At 40.3% G+C, this 23,046-nt stretch overlaps 1 protein-coding gene and 1 pseudogene across 7 annotated transcripts in view; both read right to left on the reverse strand.

Annotated features, from left to right (window-relative positions):
* The window catches only part of AHI1 (Abelson helper integration site 1), a 215,374-nt gene that overhangs the window by 40,397 nt on the left and 151,931 nt on the right, over positions 1-23,046 (reverse strand). For 4 of the 7 annotated variants that reach the window (XM_034669175.1, XM_034669174.1, XM_034669176.1 and 1 more), the window contains 2 exons: positions 9,837-9,999; positions 6,378-6,478 (listed from right to left, as the gene is read on the reverse strand). In XM_034669175.1, coding sequence (XP_034525066.1) covers positions 6,378-6,478; positions 9,837-9,999 — 264 coding nt within the window. Of the gene's footprint in view, positions 1-6,377; positions 6,479-9,836; positions 10,000-23,046 lie in introns of those variants that run through there. The other 3 variants (XR_004628144.1, XR_004628145.1, XM_034669177.1) reach the window with 2 other exon arrangements.
* Positions 16,835-19,695, reverse strand: LOC117803998 (annotated as a pseudogene).

The raw sequence follows: 23,046 nt of genomic DNA on the forward strand, positions 1-23,046 counted from the left end.
TTTTTTTTTCTCAAAGCTTCTCAGTTTTTTTTTTCCCTCCCTGATAGCACCAATACTCTTCCTTCTATTAGACGCAAATATACAGCACCCCATGGTAAAAACACTCTGGAGTGAGCCTGAGGAGCACATTCTCCTCTGATTCCCCTGCGGTAGGTAAGCGCTGATGTGTCTGGGGACTCTCTGGCCTATCATGGAGAGTTGCCGCCTCAAGCCCTGCGCCCGCCTCCTGCCCTGGGAGAGCCCGGTGCTGCCCTCGCCCACTGACACTGCAGTGAACTCGACGAAAAGCTGGAGGGTACCTGGCGTGAGCAGCAACAGGACAGGTGTGTTCCACTTGGAAGGACTTAACAGGATTCAGCAGCTGCCAAGCTTTTTAAAAGGTATAATTTATTTCTTATTCTATAGTTTGAATAGAGATAATTTAAAGAAAAAAAGAAAACTATTGAGGTTTCCTTTTTTCCTTAAAAAGTATAGAGAACAGAATTCTAAAAACTTGCACGTGGAGATGGGTCCCGTGAAGCCTACCTAAAACAGGAATGTGACAGGCAGGGGGACACAAACCATGGCTGGCTGTGCAGGTAGCAGCTGTCTGTCCGTGTGCTGACTAGTGCGGGGAAAGGGCACTGGCCTGACAACAGGAAGGCCCAGCTCCTAACTAGGAGTCATTCTGAATAAAACTCTTACAATGTTTCTGGATCTTGATTTCCTTACCTGTAAAATGAAGGAGCTGACTAGCAGCACCGTGGATGATCTCTAGGGTTCCTTCCAGGTCGCCAATTCTGTAACTCGAAGAACATAGGGCCTTCCCCTCCCCAATTCTAGGCACTTATCATAAAAGGCTACTTTTCATGTTCTTCTTTTTGAACATATCTTACATATGATAATAAATATAAAACCTGCTCTTGAAATTAAACATCTGATAGAATTTGTGGCAGGATCTTGATAAAATCAAACCATTTATATCCTGATAAAGGAACTCAACTGAAGAAATGCAACTACGCCAGGTGCTAAGGAAGCCCAGGGGCACATTTCTCAAGGGCTGGCTGTTGGCATCGTGACTCAGAGTGTACCCAAGGCATTTTGATTACCTGGGACAACAGTACTGTTTCTTCTTTTTGTATAAGCAGAGATCATTCCTGATACTTTCCTGCAGAGCGAAGTCAAACATTATCTAACTATACACCTGGTACATCCATTCCCTAGGAGAAAAACCATGTAGGATTCTATTCTAACACATGGATTCAGACCAAGCAGATCAAACCATGCTCTTCAACAAAAGAAATCTATGCATCTTAAACTCGAAAGGCCGTTGAGTTCCCTCTCAACCCTGAGAACTTTACTACTCCTTGCCCACACGGAGTCCTATCCTCCACAACTTCCTTGCTTTACCTATTTTAAGTTTTTAAAATGCTTTATGTTGCATGTCTGCAAGCTCCTTGAGATCTATTTAGAATTAGTTTGGGCAGCAGTGGGATTAGCCTGAAGCAGACCTCGAGGGTCAAGATGGATATTTGAAGAATTGGTCCACTGAGATATAAATATAAAGATATACTTTCAGTATGGAGATCAGTCCGTGAGAGGAAAAAGCACACAGCATTAAAAAATCAACTAAGACTATGATGCAGTGAGCTCTTCTAAGTGGAGGAGGGGTGGCAGAGGCAGTGAGAACCAGGGACGCTGAGAAGCAGGTAAGAGGTGTCTATCCATAGGAACACAGGTGCATCAGGAAGAGAAAGGGGTAGTACCAACTTCCCAGGCAGCCAGTGAGATACTGACCAAATTCCTTTTATCTCCTCCTCCAGCTGAGGCAGAAGTCGTTGAAGGCTACTGCACACAGACGTGGGGGTTGAGTAACCCCAATTTCAAAGATCAGCATGATGTGGGAGTCAGAGAGACCAGTAAGTCACTGTAAGTAGAGGTTATGTCTTTCATAGCATCTCACACAGTTCTTGACACAGACTAGGAATATTGTGAGCTGTTACAATGGCTCCGTGTTAACGTTATAAATGCTTTCATTGCATTTAATGTCTTTAGGTTGTACCTTTACATCAGTCTCTCCCTAAATTCTTAAATCTGGTGCTCACTTCCAAACAATGGATAACGTTACACATGTAGCATCTGCCCAAATTCCTTACCGATCCTTTGAACTGTATCCCTTATTGTCCCCATACTGTCACAGGCAACCATCGCCAAATATCCTTGCTGTATTTGAAACTGGCGCTTTACCTAGAAACATTTTTTTTCAGTTCTTTGTAGCATAGGCTATTTGCTCTCACATAACGCAATCATGAACCCCAGGGGTCTGGAGTTAACACTGGCCCCCTCTTACCTCTCTGTTGCTAATTTTAGGTTATTTTACTTTCTTTCTTTTTTAAAAAGTCATCTCTATACCCAACATGGGGCTTGAACTCACAACCCCAAGATCAAAAGTTGCATGCTCTACCAACTAAGCCAGCCAGGTGCCCCGTAGGCTATACTCTCAAAACATTCCTCTTCAGATGCTTTGACACCTGCCTAGACTATCCCCTATTTGTCTTTGTAGCTGTTACCTTCAGACCTTGTGGTCGCACTAACACATAATGGTTCTCAATGCTGGCCGCGCATTAAATAATCTGGAAAGCTTTTGAAATCTACCCATGCTGAGATCCCATTTCAGACTCATTCAGTCACTTTGTGGGTATGGGGACATGCATCAGTATTTATTTTTTTAATTTCTTAGGTGATTTCAATGTGAAGCCAAGTGTGAGACATCTAACATAAGAGTCAAGGACTTCAGCTCTTGCTTTTCCAGTGTCCCCTGCATCCCAACTCTTGCAACCATCCCAGAACTTTAAAATCCAAGAGTACAACCTGTCCACTACTCTGGGTCCTAATTCCTTGGCCAGTTCAATTCGAATAATGTGTCCTTCAGTTGCACTTCTGCTCTTGCACACACACTGTGAATTTATCAGAACCTCAAGCTGCTTGCCATCTGAAGTATTAAGTAAGCAAGAGGGTGTGTGGGCCTACAGGCCAGAGTCCCGGCTTGTTGCTTCTTTAGTGGATGCCACCCTGCCTCCACCTGGGTGTGCGGGCCTTCCTGCAACCTTCCAGACAACCTGCTTTCTCAGGCGGCCAGTCTTCTGATTCCATGTCCTTTCCAACCTGGAGGGCCCTCTGGGGCGTGTCTGTCACTCCAGTGACCCTCCTAACAACACGATCAAAAGTCTCTTATCCTCTTGCGCTTTGGGCACATTCACAACTGCCCCAACTATGTAGCAAACCAAATACGCCTTCTCCCCTGCTATGGCCGGGATGCTGAGCGCTACTGAAGAAAAAATCCAACACAGAATTATGCCGCCTACATTTTTACGGCATCCAAACAGCAGCTCTCAGCACTACTCACGAACTTGTATATGTTCCAAACGAGCTCCTGCTCCTACTACCCTTACGCTGCTCTAATGGTCACTATTCTTCCTAACTCCTTTGACCCTCACTTTTGAAGAGGACCTCCTGTATGTTTTGGAGAACATAACGATGTCCTTAATTTCTAGACTTCCACTATCAACTTCTCTGCACCCCTCACTGACGTAGAGGGGCACGGCTCTAAGTTCAGTACTGCTGACATTTTTGGCCAGATAATCCTTTGGTGGGGTGGGGGTTGTCCTGTGCGTTCTACACGTTTAGCAAGATCTATGACCCCCACCTATTAGATGCCAGTAGTATCCCCCTGCCTGCATATATTTGCAAAAACATCTCCAGACATTGCCAAATGTCTCCTGGGAGGCAAAATCACCCCAGGCTGAAAACCACTGCTCTAAGCCAAGACTAATCTATCAACCTGTCTTTCTGATAAAAACCTCTTGCTTCCTCCAAGAGATCCACATGCCTTCTTTATCTAGCTCCAGCCTGAACCCGTCCATTGGTTTTGTCTCCTTAGTATAGAAATTTCCATGTCACTCCAGTATTTTAGAAGTCATTCCTGGAGGTGTATCACCCACCCGTCACTGTGTGAGCTTTTTTCTTCTCCAAGTGAAGCTCTGGGAACGACTTCCATGAGCTCACTTGCGGGGCCCCCATTCTCCTCTCCAGCCCCTTTCGTACTCATGTCAATCACCAAGTCTTCTGAAGCGGCGCCAGGTTCTCCCGTTCGCCAACTGCTCAGACAGACGGACTGACTGGCTGTCTGGGACACTCCTTACGATACCCTCCTTGAACCTCCCTTCCCCCTGGTTTTTAGGGTACTTTTTTCTGGTTCTTCCTTCCACTTAGATTATTCTTTCTTAATCTCTCCTCTTCCTCAGACTGTCCCTTAAATACTAATGTTCATGTGGGATTCTGTCCCTGGCCTTTCTCTCAGAACACTACAACATTTTTTTTCTGGGCTATCTCCTTTATTACAAGCTTCAATTCTTCTGCTATAATACAATGATTACACGAATCCTCCCATGTGATTTGAAGCCCTACCTTCTCTCAAATTCCAGTCCTGCATGTCTGACTCCCTAGGGGGTATTTCTACCTGGGGGCACTACAGACACCACTAACAAATCAAGATACCTAAAACTGAAGTCACAGCCTACTTCCTACCACTGCCTGTCTCTAGATCCCCAAATCTTCCTTATTCTTGTATTATTTCTATGATATCACCATCCATCCAGTTGTATAATAAGCCAGGGGTTTAGCCCAATGCTAGATTCTAATTTCCCTAATCACATCCAATCAATCATAAATCAGGCTTTTATATTTTATTTCAGTGGTTTCCTAATGAATTTCCCTGACTCAAGTCTTAGATGCCTCTAAACCAACCACTATGTGGCCATTAGAATATATATATATTTTTAAAGATTTTATTTATTTATTTATTTATTTGACAGAGATAGAGACAGCCAGCGAGAGAGGGAACACAAGCAGGGGGAGTGAGAGAGGAAGAAGCAGGCTCATAGCGGAGGAGCCTGATGTGGGGATCGATCCCATAACGCCGGGTTCATGCCCCGAGCCGAAGGCAGACACTTAACCGCTGTGCCACCCAGGCGCCCCTAGAATGTATTTTTAACATGCAATCTGTCCATATCACTCCCTGGACTACCTCTTCTAGGGGATCCCCTTTGTCTGAAGGATTTACAAGCTAAGCATCTCAGCAGAGCACACTAGGCTCTATATGACCTGGCTCTTGCATTTCTCCTATCCTCTCCATTAGCCCCTAAGCTCCCCAAACAGAACCGTACCATACCATACCTTTCTCAAGTTATTCCCTCTGCTAGAATGTCTTTTTCTAAGATTATCTACCTAGCATATACTTTTTCATTCTATAAGCCTCAGCTCAAGCATGACCCTCTCTGGAAACTCTTCCTGGACTTCCCAGGGCACATTTAGAGGGTTTCTTCCTGGGTGTTCCTAACCCTAACCCAATGCATTGTGCACATATCTTCATTATAGTTCCTGCCATAGTCCGTTGGAATTGCCATAGTCCGTGGGTGTCTCACCCACCAGCCTGCAAGCTCCTGATGGGCAAGTGCTTTGCCTACTCAATCTTGTTTCAGTGAGGACTAACAGAATGCCCAGCATGGAAATAAGCACTCGATAAATATGGCTGAATGACCGAATGATACACAAGAGGTTCAACTGTCAAAACAATCTCCCGGGGTGGGGGTGGGGGGGACGACAAAACTGTATCATGACATGGTATTTGTACCAAAAAATGTATGTCAGTTCAAGGAGTCAAGAAGTAAAGTTATTCAGCCTAGGGCAAGAGCTAATGTTACATAATAAAATAAGTTTAATAGGTAATATAGGTATAGTGCTTATTAAGCTTTTCTACCAAAGTACTGCTATCATCAAAAGAATACTGACTGATATCCCCGGGGGATCTGATGGCACAGGCTAAAAACCAGGACATTTCTCTAGGTGATTTATCCATATTCATTTTAACTTGAAAACATTTCTGAATTACTAGCAAGAGGAATGCTCCAGCAAAAGAGAACATGGTTATTCTGGGGGTCCCAATGACCTTTAGCATTACTGTGTACCCTCAGGTGGCGTTGATGAGAGTGCCAGCAGCACAGTTACAGAAACAAGCATACTCTGGAGGTCGCATCACACTTCAAGTCACAAGTTCCACTCTGGCGCCATATACCCCATCACCTGGGCTGTGCTCTGGGGTCTACGTTCATCTCTCTGAGCCTCCTTGGTTTCCTTATCTGGAAAATGGCTATAATAGTATTATACTAATAATTATAAAAAGAATATTTGCCTTATATATTCCATAATGTTGGTGCCAATAGTAAAAGAAATAATAACGTAAAAGCAATGAGATATATAAGCATGAAAGATGACATAATATTTTATCCGAGAGAGAAAATTAAAGTTCATATGCAATCCACATTCTTGAAAACACTTACCTTTTGAGGAGCCGAAGAAGGTTTTTCCACTTTGGTTTTCTCCTTTGGGGTTAGAGGAGGGGATCGCTCCTTTATCTCTGGAGGCAGTTCTTGATATAATGCTGGAATTGAACAAGGAATGCACGTAATCAAACTGAGGAGCACTGACCCCGGGGGGGAAAATAGACAGTGACGGAGACAGGGCAGGAATGAAACTAAAGATCTTGCTACTCACTTCCTTCGTATAACAATAAGCTACCTGGCACTTAGTGTTAAGGCCATCTGTAGTTATACACACAGGTTATCAAAAAAACATAATTTATGATCGGGAAGTTTTCATCAGCAGGATTTCAGAAACGTAAAACATGTCATTTTCACTTATTATGTGGTCATGCAGATACTTGCTTATTTTATCTCAGTTCACATTCATCAGGAGCCCGCTATATGCAAGGTTATCTGCTAGGTACCGTCTAGGGAGACAGAAGATGATCAAAAGACAGTCTTTGCTCTCAAGGAGCTTACAATCTGGTCAGAGACAGATTTGGTCACAAGCAAGTGTAACATACAGTAGAATGTGACATTTTTCAAAAGAGACATAACAAAGACGGACTGGATTCCGGTATAGAGAGCAAATGCTCAATGCAAGGAGCGGTAGATGTGTCAGACCCTGAAGAACAGGCAGGATTTTGCCAGGCAGAGGTGTGGGCAAAGAATAATTTGGGACGATGGTACAAAAAAATGAGCATGGGGCTAGGGCTATACATAACTTTGAATCTGTTCACAGGGAAGAATTTGAGATTATAATTTATATAATCTATTTAATCTACACACAGTGTGAACTCTAAAAAGTTACGTGGGAATTTTCAAGAAGGACTAAAAAGAAAATGTTTCAGTTAAATGACAACTCTGGCAACTCTGAATTGAGAGAAATTGGTAAAATACACCTGCTTGAAATTCCACAATTGTAAGATATATTAATTGGCTTTGTGTATGGGTTGATTTTATTATTGGATTTCTTTATCTCTTATTGGAAAGGATGTTAGATGTCATTAAGTGAAGTTGTTCATGTTTTTCTTTCCGGTGGCTTAAGATACAAAAGGAGTAAGTTCTTTATAATGATGGGGGGACTTTTATTGTGTTGTTGTTCTCTTAGAGGACATGGCTTTCAAATGAATGGTTTGTAGAGATTCTGTTCACATCTATACACTCCCTTAGAGCATTTTGCTTTGCATACTTGGCTTCAGATAAAGATAAAGGACAATTTCTCCTACTATTTTTAGAGTGGAATATGCTGCTGATGGTCTTTTTTTCCCCCCTAATGTTAAAACTGAGCAGGTGAGTTTTTGTTAAATTCAGGTTATAAAGTAGGATAAAAGGGAAAAGAAGATAACCCCTGATGAAGTGAGAATTCAATCATGAGATTCTCAGGTTTTCTGAGAATTCTTTGTTTGTTCTGGCTTTTTAAGGCTTTTTCAAGAAGCAGTGACTGATGCCAAAAGAAAGTATTAATTCTTCTGGGATACAATAAGGAATTCTGGCAGTCAGAGGATGGTCACTACTTGAAACACGGAATTAATTTCTGCATGTGGCCAGCATCACTGCGGTATGCTTTAGAAGTCTCGCTATGGTCATATAAGGGAAAAAAAAACTAATTTTAATGGATTTTTAACCCACTGTGGACCAAGTATCTACAGCCTCTCAAGAATCATAAGCCTAAGAGGTTATTTCTGCAAACTAACTAGATTCTAAAGTTAAAAATCTAATACCATTCTCCCTGGAAATACACCCATCATCTTTATACTGTCTAGTGGAAAAAAAAGAGTTTAAATGTTTCCACTTGTGTCTGGAAGAAACAATGGATTGTAATACCTAGCTAAAATTACAGACATGATCCAGAGTGACTATGACTGTGCAGGCAGCGCTCTTGATCTGAAAATGGAAGCTAGTCCTGCTGAACTAGAGCTATTGACCAGTGGGAAAGGCGTCACTGGGAAGGGGAGGGAAGAAACTGGGATATATGAGGTGACCTGGAAGTCACAAGTATTGAGCTTATGAAAAATGACTGGGAATTAACTTGTCGTAAAATTTCTTCCTTCCACACTGCCTTAATTTTTCTCCGTTATGTATTCTCTTTTGAACATTAAAAATAGCTTAAGAGCCATCAATCATTTACTACTCAGAGAAGAAGAATTGTAACAGTGGCGTGGAGGAAATGAAGAATTTTGTTATGAGGGAGAGAAGTGGGTAACTTTTAAGACACTTAGCACTTTTGAGGGGAGGAGTTTGCTGAAAGCAGCAGATAAGCTGAGGGAAAGAGCTGCAGAGACAGGGAGCCCTGCAGCATGGGGCGGGGGGCCCTGGGAAGTACCAGGGTGCAGACAGGGTGATGGGTGCAGAAAGAGAACTAATTTCATCTGTGCCCAGCTCAGCACCCAGTACTCACAGAAGGAATTATTCTTCCTGTTTTCCTTCATCTCTTTTGCTTTCAAAACTCAAACTTAGGTTAGGAATCAATAGTACTTTTGTTCAGCCAGTTTGGGTTAAATGGGGCTTCACAGACAAGCCTGAAAGTCAACTGTTATTTATAATTATTTCTTCTTTGCAGAAACAAAAGACTTGACAATAACGATTCAAAATGGAGCATTCTTAAGGCTTCCTATACAACATTTTAAACCAGAACTATAAAATTTCAGTGTTTCTGGAGGGAAGCTTAGAGGTGTGAGAGCTCAACTTCCTCATTTTACAGGAGGAAACTGAGGCGTATCAGTATTAGTGTCGAGTTTTCCTGACCCTTGAGTACTACTGGGCTTTCCCGCCACACTACTGAGGGAACTGTGGATAGGAAGCGTTCTTCTGAAGAAGCACTGCCGTACTCCTCCCCTTTCTTCAGTCTTTACGCTATTTTATCTCCAGGCTCTTTCTGTCAGCTCTATTTGCACCTCTCAAAGCCTAGTAGTAAATCTACAGGTCTCACCAAGTCCTGTTTAGAATTTCTCCTTCAGCTCATTTCTTTGGCCTTTCACAAATGGGGATATTTATTTACCTGAGAATGAAACAATCTATTGCAGGTTTGGGACTGAGGTATATACAAAGTCAAAGAATGGGACTTGGGCAACTAGAGGTTGTGCCGGTGCCTGTCAACTGAGGAGCCACTGTGGCCAGAGAAGAGCTGACATAACTGTGTGTGGGGCAGGTGGCGGGCACAAAGGGCTGAAGAAGAACGTTGGTAGCTGGACAGGCAGGGCACCCGGGATGAGTCTGTGAAGCAAATATTCTAATCTCGGAATGGAGGAGCTTTCTAGTGCATCAGTGTCCCCTTTTCTAGTTATTTATTTTTGCATCATGAGAATGAAAAGCAATACCCATTGGTAAACATAAGCAAAAGTTACAAAGAGAGTAAATTAAAGGGTAGCAAATGATAAAATCTTGGACTATCAGTTATACCATATTAGTAAACCAGGAAGGGAGCATAAAACTTACTTTCACTAGCCACATGATTAGCTGGAAAATAACCTTCCTGTCCCTTTCCTACGCTGCCATACCACCAGTCTTCATTATCTTTGAAAAACACTCGGATAATGTCTCCGCGATGGATGGTTAGTTCATCTGATCGATTCGCTGTGTAGTCATAAAGAGCCACTACCTACGAGAGAGATAAGACCACCACAGCTTTATCACAACTGTACCACAGAGAAAACCCCCAACATTCACTTCCTCTTGCAGAAGAGCAGCTGAAACCAAAGCAGTACTTTGGTAAGTCTGAGGCTGTCTCAAGGTTTGCTCATGGGATCAGGGGTGGTGGGAACACAGCAGGAGAAGCAAGATAAAAGACTGTGGGATTGAGAAATGGTTAAGAGCATTCAATACACTAAGATTAGCTTCAAAATAGCAGATGTTAATTTTTTTTACAAGTGAATTACTTGTGAAGCAAATATAAAAAAGCCTCACACACCATTCGCTTTCTTAGAATTGTTCTATACTACCTTCCGATCCCATTCTCCCACCTCTAAGCAGATGTATCTGAAAAAAAATCCTTCAGAATGTCAACAATTTTATAAGAAGGAAAGAGCAATGAAACAACCTGATTACATAATTCATTGTGATCACTTGGTTTACCATTAATGTTTCTTTTTAAAATGTATTTCCCCACAAACATATGCTTTTTGGTATTTTATATCAACAATCTAAATCTTTTGACTACTTTTAAAACACTCTTAATAAGGTTATTTTCACTAGATACAAATTTAAGAGGAAAAGCCTTTCTACAAGAATCTCTTTTCTGTATTGTACAGTAGTCACTACATTTGATTTTTTTTTAAAAAACTAAAATCAAAATGAATGAGTTCACAGAAACTTAACAAATCCCTTATAGCAGTTACAAGGAGGAGGCAGACCTTAATCCATTTTATATGTCATGCACTGTATACTGTAGGACATAATATGTACACTGAAGAATAAACTATTTCTTTTCCTCCTTGAATGGGATTTGAAAACTAACAGAGGGTGCCTCAGTGGGTTAGGCATCCTACTCTTTTTTTTTTTTTTTTAAAGATTTTATTTATTTATTTGACAGAGATAGAGACAGCCAGTGAGAGAAGGAACACAAGCACACAAGCAGGGGGAGTGGGAGAGGAAGAAGCAGGCTCATAGCAGAGGAGCCTGATGTGGGGCTCGATCCCATAACGCCGGGATCACGCCCTGAGCCGAAGGCAGATGCTTAACTGCTGTGCCACCCAGGTGCCCCAGGCATCCTACTCTTGATCTTGACTCAGGTCTTGATCCCAGGGTCATGAATTCAAGCCCCACACTGGGCATGGAGCCTACTTCACACACACACACACACACACACACACAAACACACACACACAAAATTAACAGGTTATACAACTATATATGTAATGGAAAATTATCATTATAATCCTTTGCATTTAGGTTGAGTACTGATTCATTTACTTAACAAGTATTTACTGAAATCCTAATGTGCCTGGTACTAGGCTAGGGGCTAAATATACAACAATAAATAGGATCTTTTCTAGAAGGGTTACCTCATTTAGGCTCTGCAGGAGAATAAAGGCTAATCAGGAATTGGCCAGGAAAAGAGATGGAAAGTGTGTCTCGGGCAGACTGTACTATATGTGTGAGAGTCCAGGGAGGAGAAACCCAAAATACTTCAACATGGTGGGAGCCTGAATTAGAGGTAAGAGCCTAGCTAGCCAGGTGGGGGAAGGTGAGGCTGCAGGGGTAAGTAGGGGCCAGATCATGCACGCTGCAGGAGCTCATACTCATACTATGCGCAGTGGGAAGAGATAAGGGTTTTAAGTAGGAGATTCCATAACACCTCACAAAACTCTGTATGGTGCCTTTTAATTAATTTACAATATTTATTAACACATTAACCAGAAGGTTTTAATGGATAAATCTGGAATTACCTGCTGTCACTATATGGTATGAGGGCAGTAATAAAAATTTAAGTCAAATGGTACAAATGCCATTCCTACTGTATTGCTTAGCACAGTCTGTAATCCACAACGTGTAATGCAGGATGTTGTTTCAAGTTTACAAATTTCTTATGACTTTGAGTGTACTGATGCCAAATCACTTATGTGAAAGTGGAACTTTTAACTCTTCCCTTCCTTCTTCGCCTCCAAACCTTTTCTCCTTTATTCTCCTACCTGATACTACCACAGAAGAAAAACGCTAATGAAAATGTTCTCGGTGCCTGCCACGTTCTAGGTACAATGCTAGCGGCTTACGTAAGTTCTTACACAATCTGTAGGACAATCCTGTGAAGGTACAAATTCTTATTTCAATTTCATAAATGAGGAATTCTATGCACAAAGAAATTTAGTAACTTGACTAAAGTTAACTATGAGTTACATTTTTTTTTAAAGCTAAATACATTTATAGGACATCTCAGTCTAGAATCAAACATCGGGAAGAAGCAAGCAGAGAGGAAGGGAGGGACAGAGATCCTAATCCCTCATGAAAGCTCAGACACATTTTTGGGTGGTGCTGCTTAAGTGGTGGCTGTGCTGAGAGGACCAACAATCCCGGGTCACCTGCAGGCCCACTGCGCTCCTTTCAAGACACCTGCAACCCAGTCCTAGAAAACTATAAGGGTCTGTTGCTGCTGTTCCTCATCCTGGCTCTGGTACACTGAAACAGCACAACTCTGAAGAATCTTATGGAAGTACGTAGTCCGTGTATGCTTATTTCTCTGGAGTCAGAGGTGGCTGCTGGGACGAACAGCAGGAGAGATTCAGCTAAGGCAAGAGAATCATTCAGGAAGTCCCACATCAGGCTCGTGTCCTTTTGATGGATCACTGATAATCGGAAATTCATCTAACTGGAGTCAGAAAACCCTTCCTGAATTCTCTACCAGGGTTGCGTGATAAGAATTCCTTCAGGGGCGCCTGGGTGGCTCAGTCGTTAAGCGTCTGCCTTTGGCTCAGGGCATGATCCCAGAGTCCTGGGATCAAGCCCCACATCAGGCTCCTCCACTGGGAGCCTGCTTCTTCCTCTCCCACTCCCCCTGCCTGTGTTCCCTCTCTCGCTGGCTGGCTCTCTGTGTCAAATAAATAAATAAAATCTTAAAAAAAAAAAAAAAAGAATTCCTTCAGAGGTACAGGGGTCCAAAAGACCTAGAAGATCTTACATTTCCATTTGCCTATTAAAGTGTCCATGGATTACCCTCCTCATATAATCAAATACAGCCATGCCAGTTTTACATGGCCTTCCAGTACTGGTAAATAGGTTCCACCCTCTACATCCCTGTTAGGGACTGAACTCTATGCCCCTCCAAATTCATAGGTTGAAGCCCTCACCAGGTGACTGTATTTGGAGACTGGGCCTTTAAATAGGTAATTAAGGTTAAATGAGGTCATATGGCGGGGCCCTAATCCAACACGACTGGTGTCTTTACAAAAAAGAGGAAGAAATAGCAGGAGCACACGTGCACAGAGAAAAAGGACACAGGAGGACACGGAGAGAAGGCAGCTGTCTGGAAGCCAAGGAGAGAGGTATCAGGAGAAACCGACCCAGTTGGCTACTTGATTTTGGACTTCTAGTTTCTAGAACTGTGAGCAAATAAATTTTTGTTGAAGTCCTCAGTTGACGGTACTTTGTTACAGAGTCCTGGCAGACTAATACAGTTCTACGACCTGATGGCCTCAGATGAATCACTCACGACGTCCTGGCAAATGGCCAACACCTCACTTCTAGCCATTTTAGGTCCTTACCAGCTTATAGTACTGTGTCCAACACTATGATATTATTATCTCCTGTTGCAGAAACAATGGCCCTGGCACCAACATCCTTAGGAGGGCTATGGTTGGGGAGGCTACCTCCCTCAAAGCAAAGAAGCAGTGCTTGGAGAATGTCATCATCATACCATTACTGACATTTAGGTGCAAAATTGCTAGACAGGAATCGGTGTGCTTCACCTGCCAGGTCTACATTCTGGCAGTGGAGTTATGACCATTCCCTTCATCATACTGAAGGGACATGACAAAAGCCACGTGGCTTTTGATCATCTGCTTATATTCCAGGGTGTGTTTTCATCTAACACGCCATCTTCTCATCTGAGGACCACTTACTCTCTTTTGAGCATCTTAGTATACACAGTAAACTTCTCTGCTTATTGTGATTTCCAGTGGATTCTGCATAAACTGTCTTCCCCACCTCCAATTACGTTTTGTTATAATCTCACTGTTTTAGGGTAAAGTAAAGCTCCATAAAAAAGTTGGGAGGGGTGCCTTGGTGGCACAGTCGGCTGAACATCTGACTCTTGGTTTTGGCTCAGGTTGTGATCTCAGGGTCATTCGATCGAGCCCTGTGTAAGGCTCTGCGCTCAGTCTGCTTGGGATTCTCTCTCCCTCTGCCCCTCCCACTCATGCTATCTTAAATAAATAAATCTTTAAAAAAAAAAGTTGGGAGACACAATCCCATCAAGAGGTTTGTTTTAAATTAATAGTGTTATCTATTTTTTCTCTGTCTTCTGGTAGGTCTTATCATTTGTCTTGACCACTCTTGGGATGAGTATCTTTTATAACGAACCGCACAGTGCTCCGGCACTTATGTACAGAGTATCCTCAGCAACAGCTTTGAGCTGACAGAGGACTTATGACATCTGTCTGCAAAAGGAGTCTAAAAACATTCATTTATGCGCCCACATTGGCAATGACAGGTCTGGAAAATGGTAAGATTTTGCCCACGATTCACATACTTGAAACAGAGTTCCTTCTTCTCAAAGCTTGCCGAACTGCATGGGTGCAGTCATGAGGGAAGTGCCACGGCGAGCATTTATTTATTTATTTATTTCCTAACATTCATTTTTCAGTCTTCAAAGCAGTGCCTGTCAGAGACAATTTCTTGGCTCAATAGAGCAGAGTCTGTCAGGCTATTATAAGACACTGAGGTGGATTCCTCTTTATGTTACCTTCCGAGAGATTTTTCATTGTTAGTGTTGTCTCTGAAGAAGTCTCAGTGCTTCCTGAAACCAGTGTACTGAAGGAACATTAGCCAGTACTGTTTAGCAGCAGGGGTTTCTTGCAACTTCAACTATAATATAATCTAAGAATCAATATTCATAATGGTTCCAAGTCATTCGACAGGCTAAGTCATGCTGAATACATTCAGACACCTGAGTATGTTCTCCTCTAGTACTGACTGCTTCAGCTGGGTCTCTGGTCACCGGGGAACTGCTCTGCACCAGGTGGCGGCCAGGCTGCATCTGGATCCCACCACCTTCCCTCTGCTTTCTTCCTTGCTTAACTTGATTTCAGACTTATGGCCTCTAGAATAGCGAAAGACTAAACTGCTCTTGTTTTAAGCCACACCATGTTTGTGGTAATTTGTTATCATAGCCCTAGAAAACTAACACACGTGAATGTTATTTTGGTGAATGCTGGATTTACTTGTATTCCCTTAAAGAGTGTTGGACCTTTTTCTGGCATGTAGTTACTTGAGATTAGTTTGACTCTTTCCAGGTTTGATTTTAAGTTTTGTTAGAGTGGATTCAGGAGGATTTTATTTATTTATTTATTTTTATTTATTTTTTTAAAGATTTAATTTATTTATTTGACAGAGATAGAGACAGCCAGCGAGAGAGGGAACACAAGCAGGGGGAGTGGGAGAGGAAGAAGCAGGCTCACAGTGGAGGAGCCTGACGTGGGGCTCGATCCCATAACGCCGGGATCACGCCCTGAGCCGAAGGCAGCCGCTTAACCGCTGTGCCACCCAGGTGCCCCTCAGGAGGATTTTAGCCTAGGGTTCAGTAACCCCCATGACCAGGGTGTGATTTTCCTGCTAATTCTACCTGATGCTCCCACATGTTAAAAGGTTTTTCCGATCTGGCTGCCAGGAATGTGAATTGTTCCCATTCTGCTGTGTAGCCTACTAATTCCTGATGGTTCTGTTCTTATAGAGTTTTATCCCAAGCATGGGCACATCAGTACTCAGCCAAAGACTTATTAAGGGTACTTTTATGGTTACTGGCAGGATTATGACCAACTAACATAAGGTGAAACAAAAAGTAACATCTCAGTAATTATTATTACTTTTTTGCCAGATGCCTTGTTCCAGTTAAAAGCACATTAACCAAAATGCGTAGTTTTATAGTGCTCACGATAAAGGCACTTATGACCTTATTATATTTGGCATTCTTTAAGAAAGCACATTACATTAAATATAGAAATATTTAAGTTACATAAGCCTAACTTGTACTCAAGTGATAATAACACATTGTGGTTTTTAAATTTTATTTTATATCTTTTCTGCTCATGAATGGCCCTCTTCTCTCTCCTTAGAGAGACCTCTGGCTATGTGGCTGGTCTTGTGATTTTACCACTCTGGGTATACTGGAAAAAAAAGCGACTTCCATGCAAGAACAATTAATTGGAGCAAAGAGAGAAGACATTTCTTTTCGCAGATTCCATAAGGACCGTGCAGAAACACGTATGGTTTACAGCACTGTTTTACGTTTTTTTTGTAGTTACAACATGATGGGATTATAGCTTTTTAAACTATGAAACAGGTTGAGAGACTGTACCTTCCAGCTGAAACAAAATATTTATAATAGATAGTGCTTCAGATTCTGTTTTCTGCTGCTTGGACATTTAGGAAACATTCTTAATGAATGTGTAAAACTCTAAGGACAGGGATTCCCGCGCCCCTTCTTTTCACAGTTCTAAACTTCTTCACTATTTAGAAGAGGTCTGGGTATACCTGCAGCATTTCAATTGCTTTCTGAGAGAAATGGACCATTTCCTTGACCACTGAAGATATTTCTCACATAACCAAACAACAGTTTATACATCTTGATTCTTTCTTCCTTTCTTCCTTCCTCTTTCTTTCTTTCCTTTTCTTTCTTTTCTTCTCTTTTCTCTTTTCTTTTTCCTTCCTTCCTTCCTTCCTTCCCTCTTTCTCTTTCTTTCTTTCTTTCTTTCTTTCTTTTTCTTTCTTTCTTTCTTTCTTTCTTTCTTTCTTTCTTTCTTTCTTTCTCTTTCTTTCTTTCTTTCTTTCTTTCTTTCTTTCTTTCTTTTTCTTTCTTTTCTTTCTTCTGTGTGTTTCTTTGGAGTTAAAATGGCTATGACAGCCTCATCACACACTGCCTTCAATCCTTTCTGGGTTAAAGCTGAACTTTCCACATGGGAGCTCCCGTCTCTTTTGCTAGTTTCTATCCTTCTTTTACACATACAGGTTTTTCTTTCATGTTATTCAGTCTTGCCAAAGCTTTGGGGTCACCTTGCAGATCAGACTCTGAGTTCCTATTAAATGAGGCACATTTAGTGTGTATTCCTTAAGTTCTGGTGCCCACTCTTCCTTCGCATTATGAAATGAGTTCAGAGGGCAGCATATAAGGAAGACAACAGTCACTGGATAAGAGAAAGGCCTCAGAGGATCACAGTTTTCCTGTCTGGTCATACTCGTGTCACAGAGCCTCAGAAGGTACTGCCTGCTCTCTACATGGATGAGGACTGCACTGAAGATGGTGGGCACCACTCCTCCAGGAAGGTGTCAGTGGCATAGCTCATGAATAAGCATGTTTTGTCCACCACACTGTGTCACCGAGCACCATGTGCCTGAGCATCAGTGTGCCAGCTCATGAGCCATGCTGCAGCCAGCCTGCCTCTGGGTAGGGCCCCTTTTCTTGCCCTGGCTATGCCTGCCCAATGCCCCCAGTAATTACTTAACAAGTAAAATAAGCTTTAAGAAAGTCTCATTCCTCAATAACGTCAATTACAGAATTTTTTATCTTTATTATGAAAATAGAAAAAAGAACAGATTAAAGAATGTTAGTAGAAAACCAAATTTAACAATAAATTCTGAATTGCACAGAAGCGCTTTGCTTAATAGCCAAAGACTACTTTACTAAGAGTGACACTGGGGCTATATTTTATTTAATGCAAGGAATAAAGAAACATATAGCCCTATTTCTAGCATTGTGTGGTAGGGATATATATGGTCTCTTATGATTATTTCCATAAGTACTACGTAAGATACCTGAAAGATATTTATAAAAAAGAAACCAAGGTCCTGTTATTTTTAACTGATCTTATCTGGATAATAATAAATTAAGAAAACAGAGATAAAAAAGTAAATAATTGCACAAAGTTTATTGTCTCTGTACCAGACAAACTATCTGTTTCTATCCTGCTATATAATCCTAGTATATGTGAATCCTATACACTTCATCAAACAAATATATGAAAATATTTAATCCAAATACCTTCTGGTAAAGTAACTAGGGTAATGCAAAGAATACCAGACTAGGAATCAAAACACCTTGAGTTTCCAGTCCTGTCTGGGACCTCCAAGGCTGAAGTATTTCGTAAAACACTCAGACTGGATGTCTGTAAATTAAGGAGTTTGGACCAGATGATATGTGGCAGACCCTCCAGCTTTAAAATTCCATCACACCAGGTACTCCAGTAACTACTCCAAAAGAACAGCATTCATAGGTTTTAAAGAAAATTCAAAATATTAATTTGTTGGATAATAGTGCAGCTGTATTACTTGTGTTCATCCACGAATTGGAAAAGCTTGTTTGACTGCTACAACACTACACAGGAAAAGCCTCCTGGTAATAAATAAAGAATAACAACAATAAAACATTTCTTCTGAATTACCATTTGGAAATAATACTTCTTTGATAAATACGAATGACCTGAACTTTGGACTTCACAAATAAAGCTACTCATTTTATACGATGATGAGTATTCACTTAAAACCTCTTACTGGAAATCATAATTCATACATTTTCATACATTACATTGAATCATTAGTGCTTCATTTAAAAAGGCTCCAAAAATGTATCTTTTTATCGAGATATGTTTTAAAAAATCAAGGGAATGATGCAAATGTTTACAGACTGGACTATAGGTCTTTTTTGGTTAGTGAAGAAAAATGACAGTGTACTTTAATTTTCTTTCTTGGGAGGGATAGCAAAGGGAGAATTATGAATCACTGGTTTAGATTAGGGTCTCAAAGTGTGTCTCCAGAGCAGCAGTAGCAACATAACCGGGAAATTTGTTAGAAATCAAATTCTTGGACCCCATTCCAGATCAACTAAAATCATACATTCTGGGGATGGGCCCAGTAATCTGTGTTTTAACAAGCCTTCCAGGTGATTCTAACATACCTAAAGTTTAGTTAATACTTTATTTCAATGACCTGCTTTATAAAACACGCACACTTATTTTTTGCACATATCAACTATGCAACTGAATGGGTAAGAAATATAAAGCCAAATCTTACAGTGTTACTGGTAAAACTTAAAAAAATACAAATAAACCTGTTCCTCCTTTCCTATTACTTTTACTTATCTTGCTTGGCTTTCTCCTCTTGTTTCACTGTAATGTTGACTAACTCCAGATTTGAGTAATTTAACATCTACTTTGTCATTTTATCACTTTAAAAGCACATGCTCAAACTGCAACTAGGAATCAGGGCAAACATTTCTTAGGTTTCCCTACAATCTCTTGAGGATTAGTGAAATTTTTAAAATAGAAAAACAGGCAAAACTGAAAACTCAAATCTGTTCACCTAGCAACAATTATGACGTGCTACTGTGCCTGAGCTACTCTTACAGGCTAGGAAGATACAGTGAACCATACACACAAAAATCTCTGCTCTAGGAGAGCTTCTGTTTCACTGGATGTTTCATTGTTTTTGGTCGGGTAGCCCTTTTGTATCTGTAAATACAAACACTTTTAGTATTTGTACAAGTTACTCTTCTGTTTATCTACTTTTAAGTTGTTAATACATAGTACCAGGGTGTATGATCATGTTAAATTCTAAAATAATAATTTAGAATTCCCTCTGAAAAGTATGATGAATTTCTTTAAATTCTCTTAATAAACCATGAGCTATGAGTACATATAAAATTATTAGTAAGAAAGAACTAGACACAGACGATATAAACAAAAATAAATTCAAATTTGCAAAGAACATATTATGCACAATTTATAGACACAGTTTTAATAGTTATAAATTTTATACTCCATGGTTTAAGGCAGTGATCCATAGAGATTATAGATAGAAATATATCCCTTATGATAAATGAATGTTCTTCCTTTTACTATACTGCATTTATTCCTTGGTTTTATCTATGTGTAGATACTACTTTCCTGGCCAGGTCTTTCCATAAGCCATGGAATTGTGAGAGGTAGTAAAAAAATTTAAAAAATACTGAAACACGGGGCGCCTGGGTGGCACAGTGGTTAAAGGTCTGCCTTCGGCTCAGGGCATGATCCCGGCATTATGGGATCGAGCCCCACATCAGGCTCGTCCGCTGGGAGCCTGCTTCTTTCTCTCCCACTCCCCCTGCTTGTGTTCCCTCTCTCGCTGGCTGTCTCTATCTCTGTCAAATAAATAAATAAAATCTTAAAAAAATACTGAAACATGAAAATTTATAAATATTAAAATGCAAAAAAATGTATTAACTTGTGAAGAATGTAAAGACATAAATGGATAAATGTTAAAAACTTAAAAATAAGATAAATAAGTTATGAAAGCATCTTCAAATAGACCTGTATTGCTACAAAACTACTTTGGAAAAGTCCTTTCTAAACTTGAATAGGCACCTACAGGAACTCAAAAATATCTAAGTGAGCTGCAATTTCTACTGTTTTCTTTTAGAGTGAAGTACAGGTGTACATCTCTGTGCTTAAACATGCATTATAGAGATAACAGATGTATTACTTAAAAGTAATGTAAGGTCTGGAGACAAGTCTTTTGAGAATGAAATTAAAACCTCTTTTTGATGCTTAATGGCATCTTCAGGATTTCCCAGCCACCAACCCTAAGTGCAAACAGTTGCAGTCCTTGATATTTCAAGACAATCTATTACAGAAACTTTTGATAACTACTTAAGAGCGCTCCTAAAAACATTTGTTAAATTTATTAACAAAATTCATTAAAATTATAAACAATTTCTAAAGAGATGAATTATTATCTCATTCATATAATAAATAGCTCAAGTATGTGCTATCTATATGGCAGTGTACACAGTATGGGAAATACAAAGAAATGCAGCCTATGGTTCTTGACCTGAAAATGCTTAGAATAAAATTAAGAAAAATATACCATTTCAAACATTATATACTAAAAGTCTTTATTTTTAAAGTTGAGCAGAAATTAATAATTTATAATAATCTGCTCTGTTTTATGAAATTTTATATAAACACACCTCATTTAGATGTCTTAGTTTTATTCAAACAAGGTTTTAAAATTAGTAGTTCTGAAACAAGTATATAAATCTCAGTTTGGGTCTTTTTTTCAGCATCGATGTGCATCAACTGTTATTTAATAATCTGTCATGCTATAGATATGTGTGTATTCGTCTAGATGTATCTAGGAATATATGTATCTACCATTTATTTAATATTTACTATATGCCAGGGAGTGCTAATAAGCACATAGTGTATATATGCATATTCTTTTTTTTTTTTTAATTTTAGAGAGAGAATGTGCACATGAGTGGTGGGGGGGCAGAGGGAGGGAGAATCTCAAGCAGACACCCCATTGAGCGTGCAGCCTGAAACAGGGCTTGATCTCAGAACCCTGAGATCATAACCTGAGCCAAAACCAAGGGTCAGACACCCAACCGACTGAGTCAACCGGGTGCCCCAAAGTATATTTTATGCGTGTATGTGTGTGTGTGTGTGTATTTGTGCACATATACACATATTCATAACTACTATCCTATTTAGTATTTATCATGCCTTTGACTTCTTTAATTAGAAACTGAAAGAATTAGGGGCGCCTGGGTGGCACAGCGGTTAAGCGTCTGCCTTCGGCTCAGGGCGTGATCCCGGCGTTATGGGATCGAGCCCCACATCAGGCTCCTCTGCTATGAGCCTGCTTCTTCCTCTCCCACTCCCCCTGCTTGTGTTCCCTCTCTCGCTGGCTGTCTCTATCTCTGTTGAATAAATAAATTAAATCTTTAAAAAAAGAAAAAAAAAAGAAACTGAAAGAATTATTATTTGTCTAAATCACACAGTTTGGAAGATTCTAGATAGTAGCAGGTCTGATTCTCTCCTAAGCCTATGCTTTTATTCTGTAAATTTACATATTTAATTTTGAAGTTAGATGCCTTCATAAAATTGAGTAAATATGAGGCTGCTTGTTTCACTGTAACTTTCCTTAAGATTATGCTGAAAGGAGGGAGTTAAAAACTTGGTATTTCTATTAAAGAAGGCACCTGAAGAAGTTCATCAAGGCATTTTCTTCATATTACCTTCTTAGTCACAATTTGTTGAGGACACCAAACTGGGAAGTTAGGCGGGAAACTGAAATTGGGCCAACGTGACAGCTTATATATGTATATTAACATGTGTGCCCATCTGATTACTGCAGTTTATATTTAAGGGTGGAGGGAATTACTGAAATGACTACAAGCCGAGTTAATTAGGAAAGACTTTGCAAAAGAAACTTGAATAATCAGTTTATAAATGTAAAGAGAAAAGCTTTTTAGGTTGCTAATAGCCAGACATCAATAATTCACTGCTCATCTTAAACACTGATGCTTGTCTATTTCCAATTCTAATGTCAATCCAAATTTTCTAGGAAAATCTCAAGTACACACACGTGAGCATCTGGTTTAGTGGGGAAGAAGAAAAGAATAACAGAAAGATAATGAAAAAGCTTAATGGAAAACATCCCTATGTTACTATATAATTCTAAATGTGTTATGTATGGAGATGTACACAATTAAGATGCTATAAAACTTATGAAATAGTATTTCAAATGGAAAAATAGGAATTAGCACATAGAATTTTAAGATGCAAATGGAAAACTTGAGCTTATGAACAAATGAATAGAGGAGAAACACTTTTGGAATGGGGGAGAAAACGTGGCTCTTCCATAAAGGAAAGAACATTGTCAAAAATGGTCAAACCCAACTTTTAAGGAGTATGAAAATTAGCCAAAGGACTACAACAATCCAAGGAGCATGTATTCACAAACAAACAAAACAAAACAAAACCCCAAAACAACAGTTGAATCTTGGCAAAAGCTGCAAGCTTTGTGGAGTTTTAACCTGTCCCATTCCCTTAAACCTCTTGCCAGCTCTATGGCAGCCTTAAAAACAGACTCACAACTATGGTAACCAAAACCTAGCAGGCTAACAGTCACCAGATAGGGCAGAATGCGCTCAGAGTGCCTCCAAAGCCCTATATCCAGAGAAGTG

The sequence above is a fragment of the Ailuropoda melanoleuca genome, chromosome 10 (genome assembly GCF_002007445.2).
Source record: "Ailuropoda melanoleuca isolate Jingjing chromosome 10, ASM200744v2, whole genome shotgun sequence".
NCBI classification, from domain to species: Eukaryota; Metazoa; Chordata; class Mammalia; order Carnivora; family Ursidae; genus Ailuropoda; species Ailuropoda melanoleuca.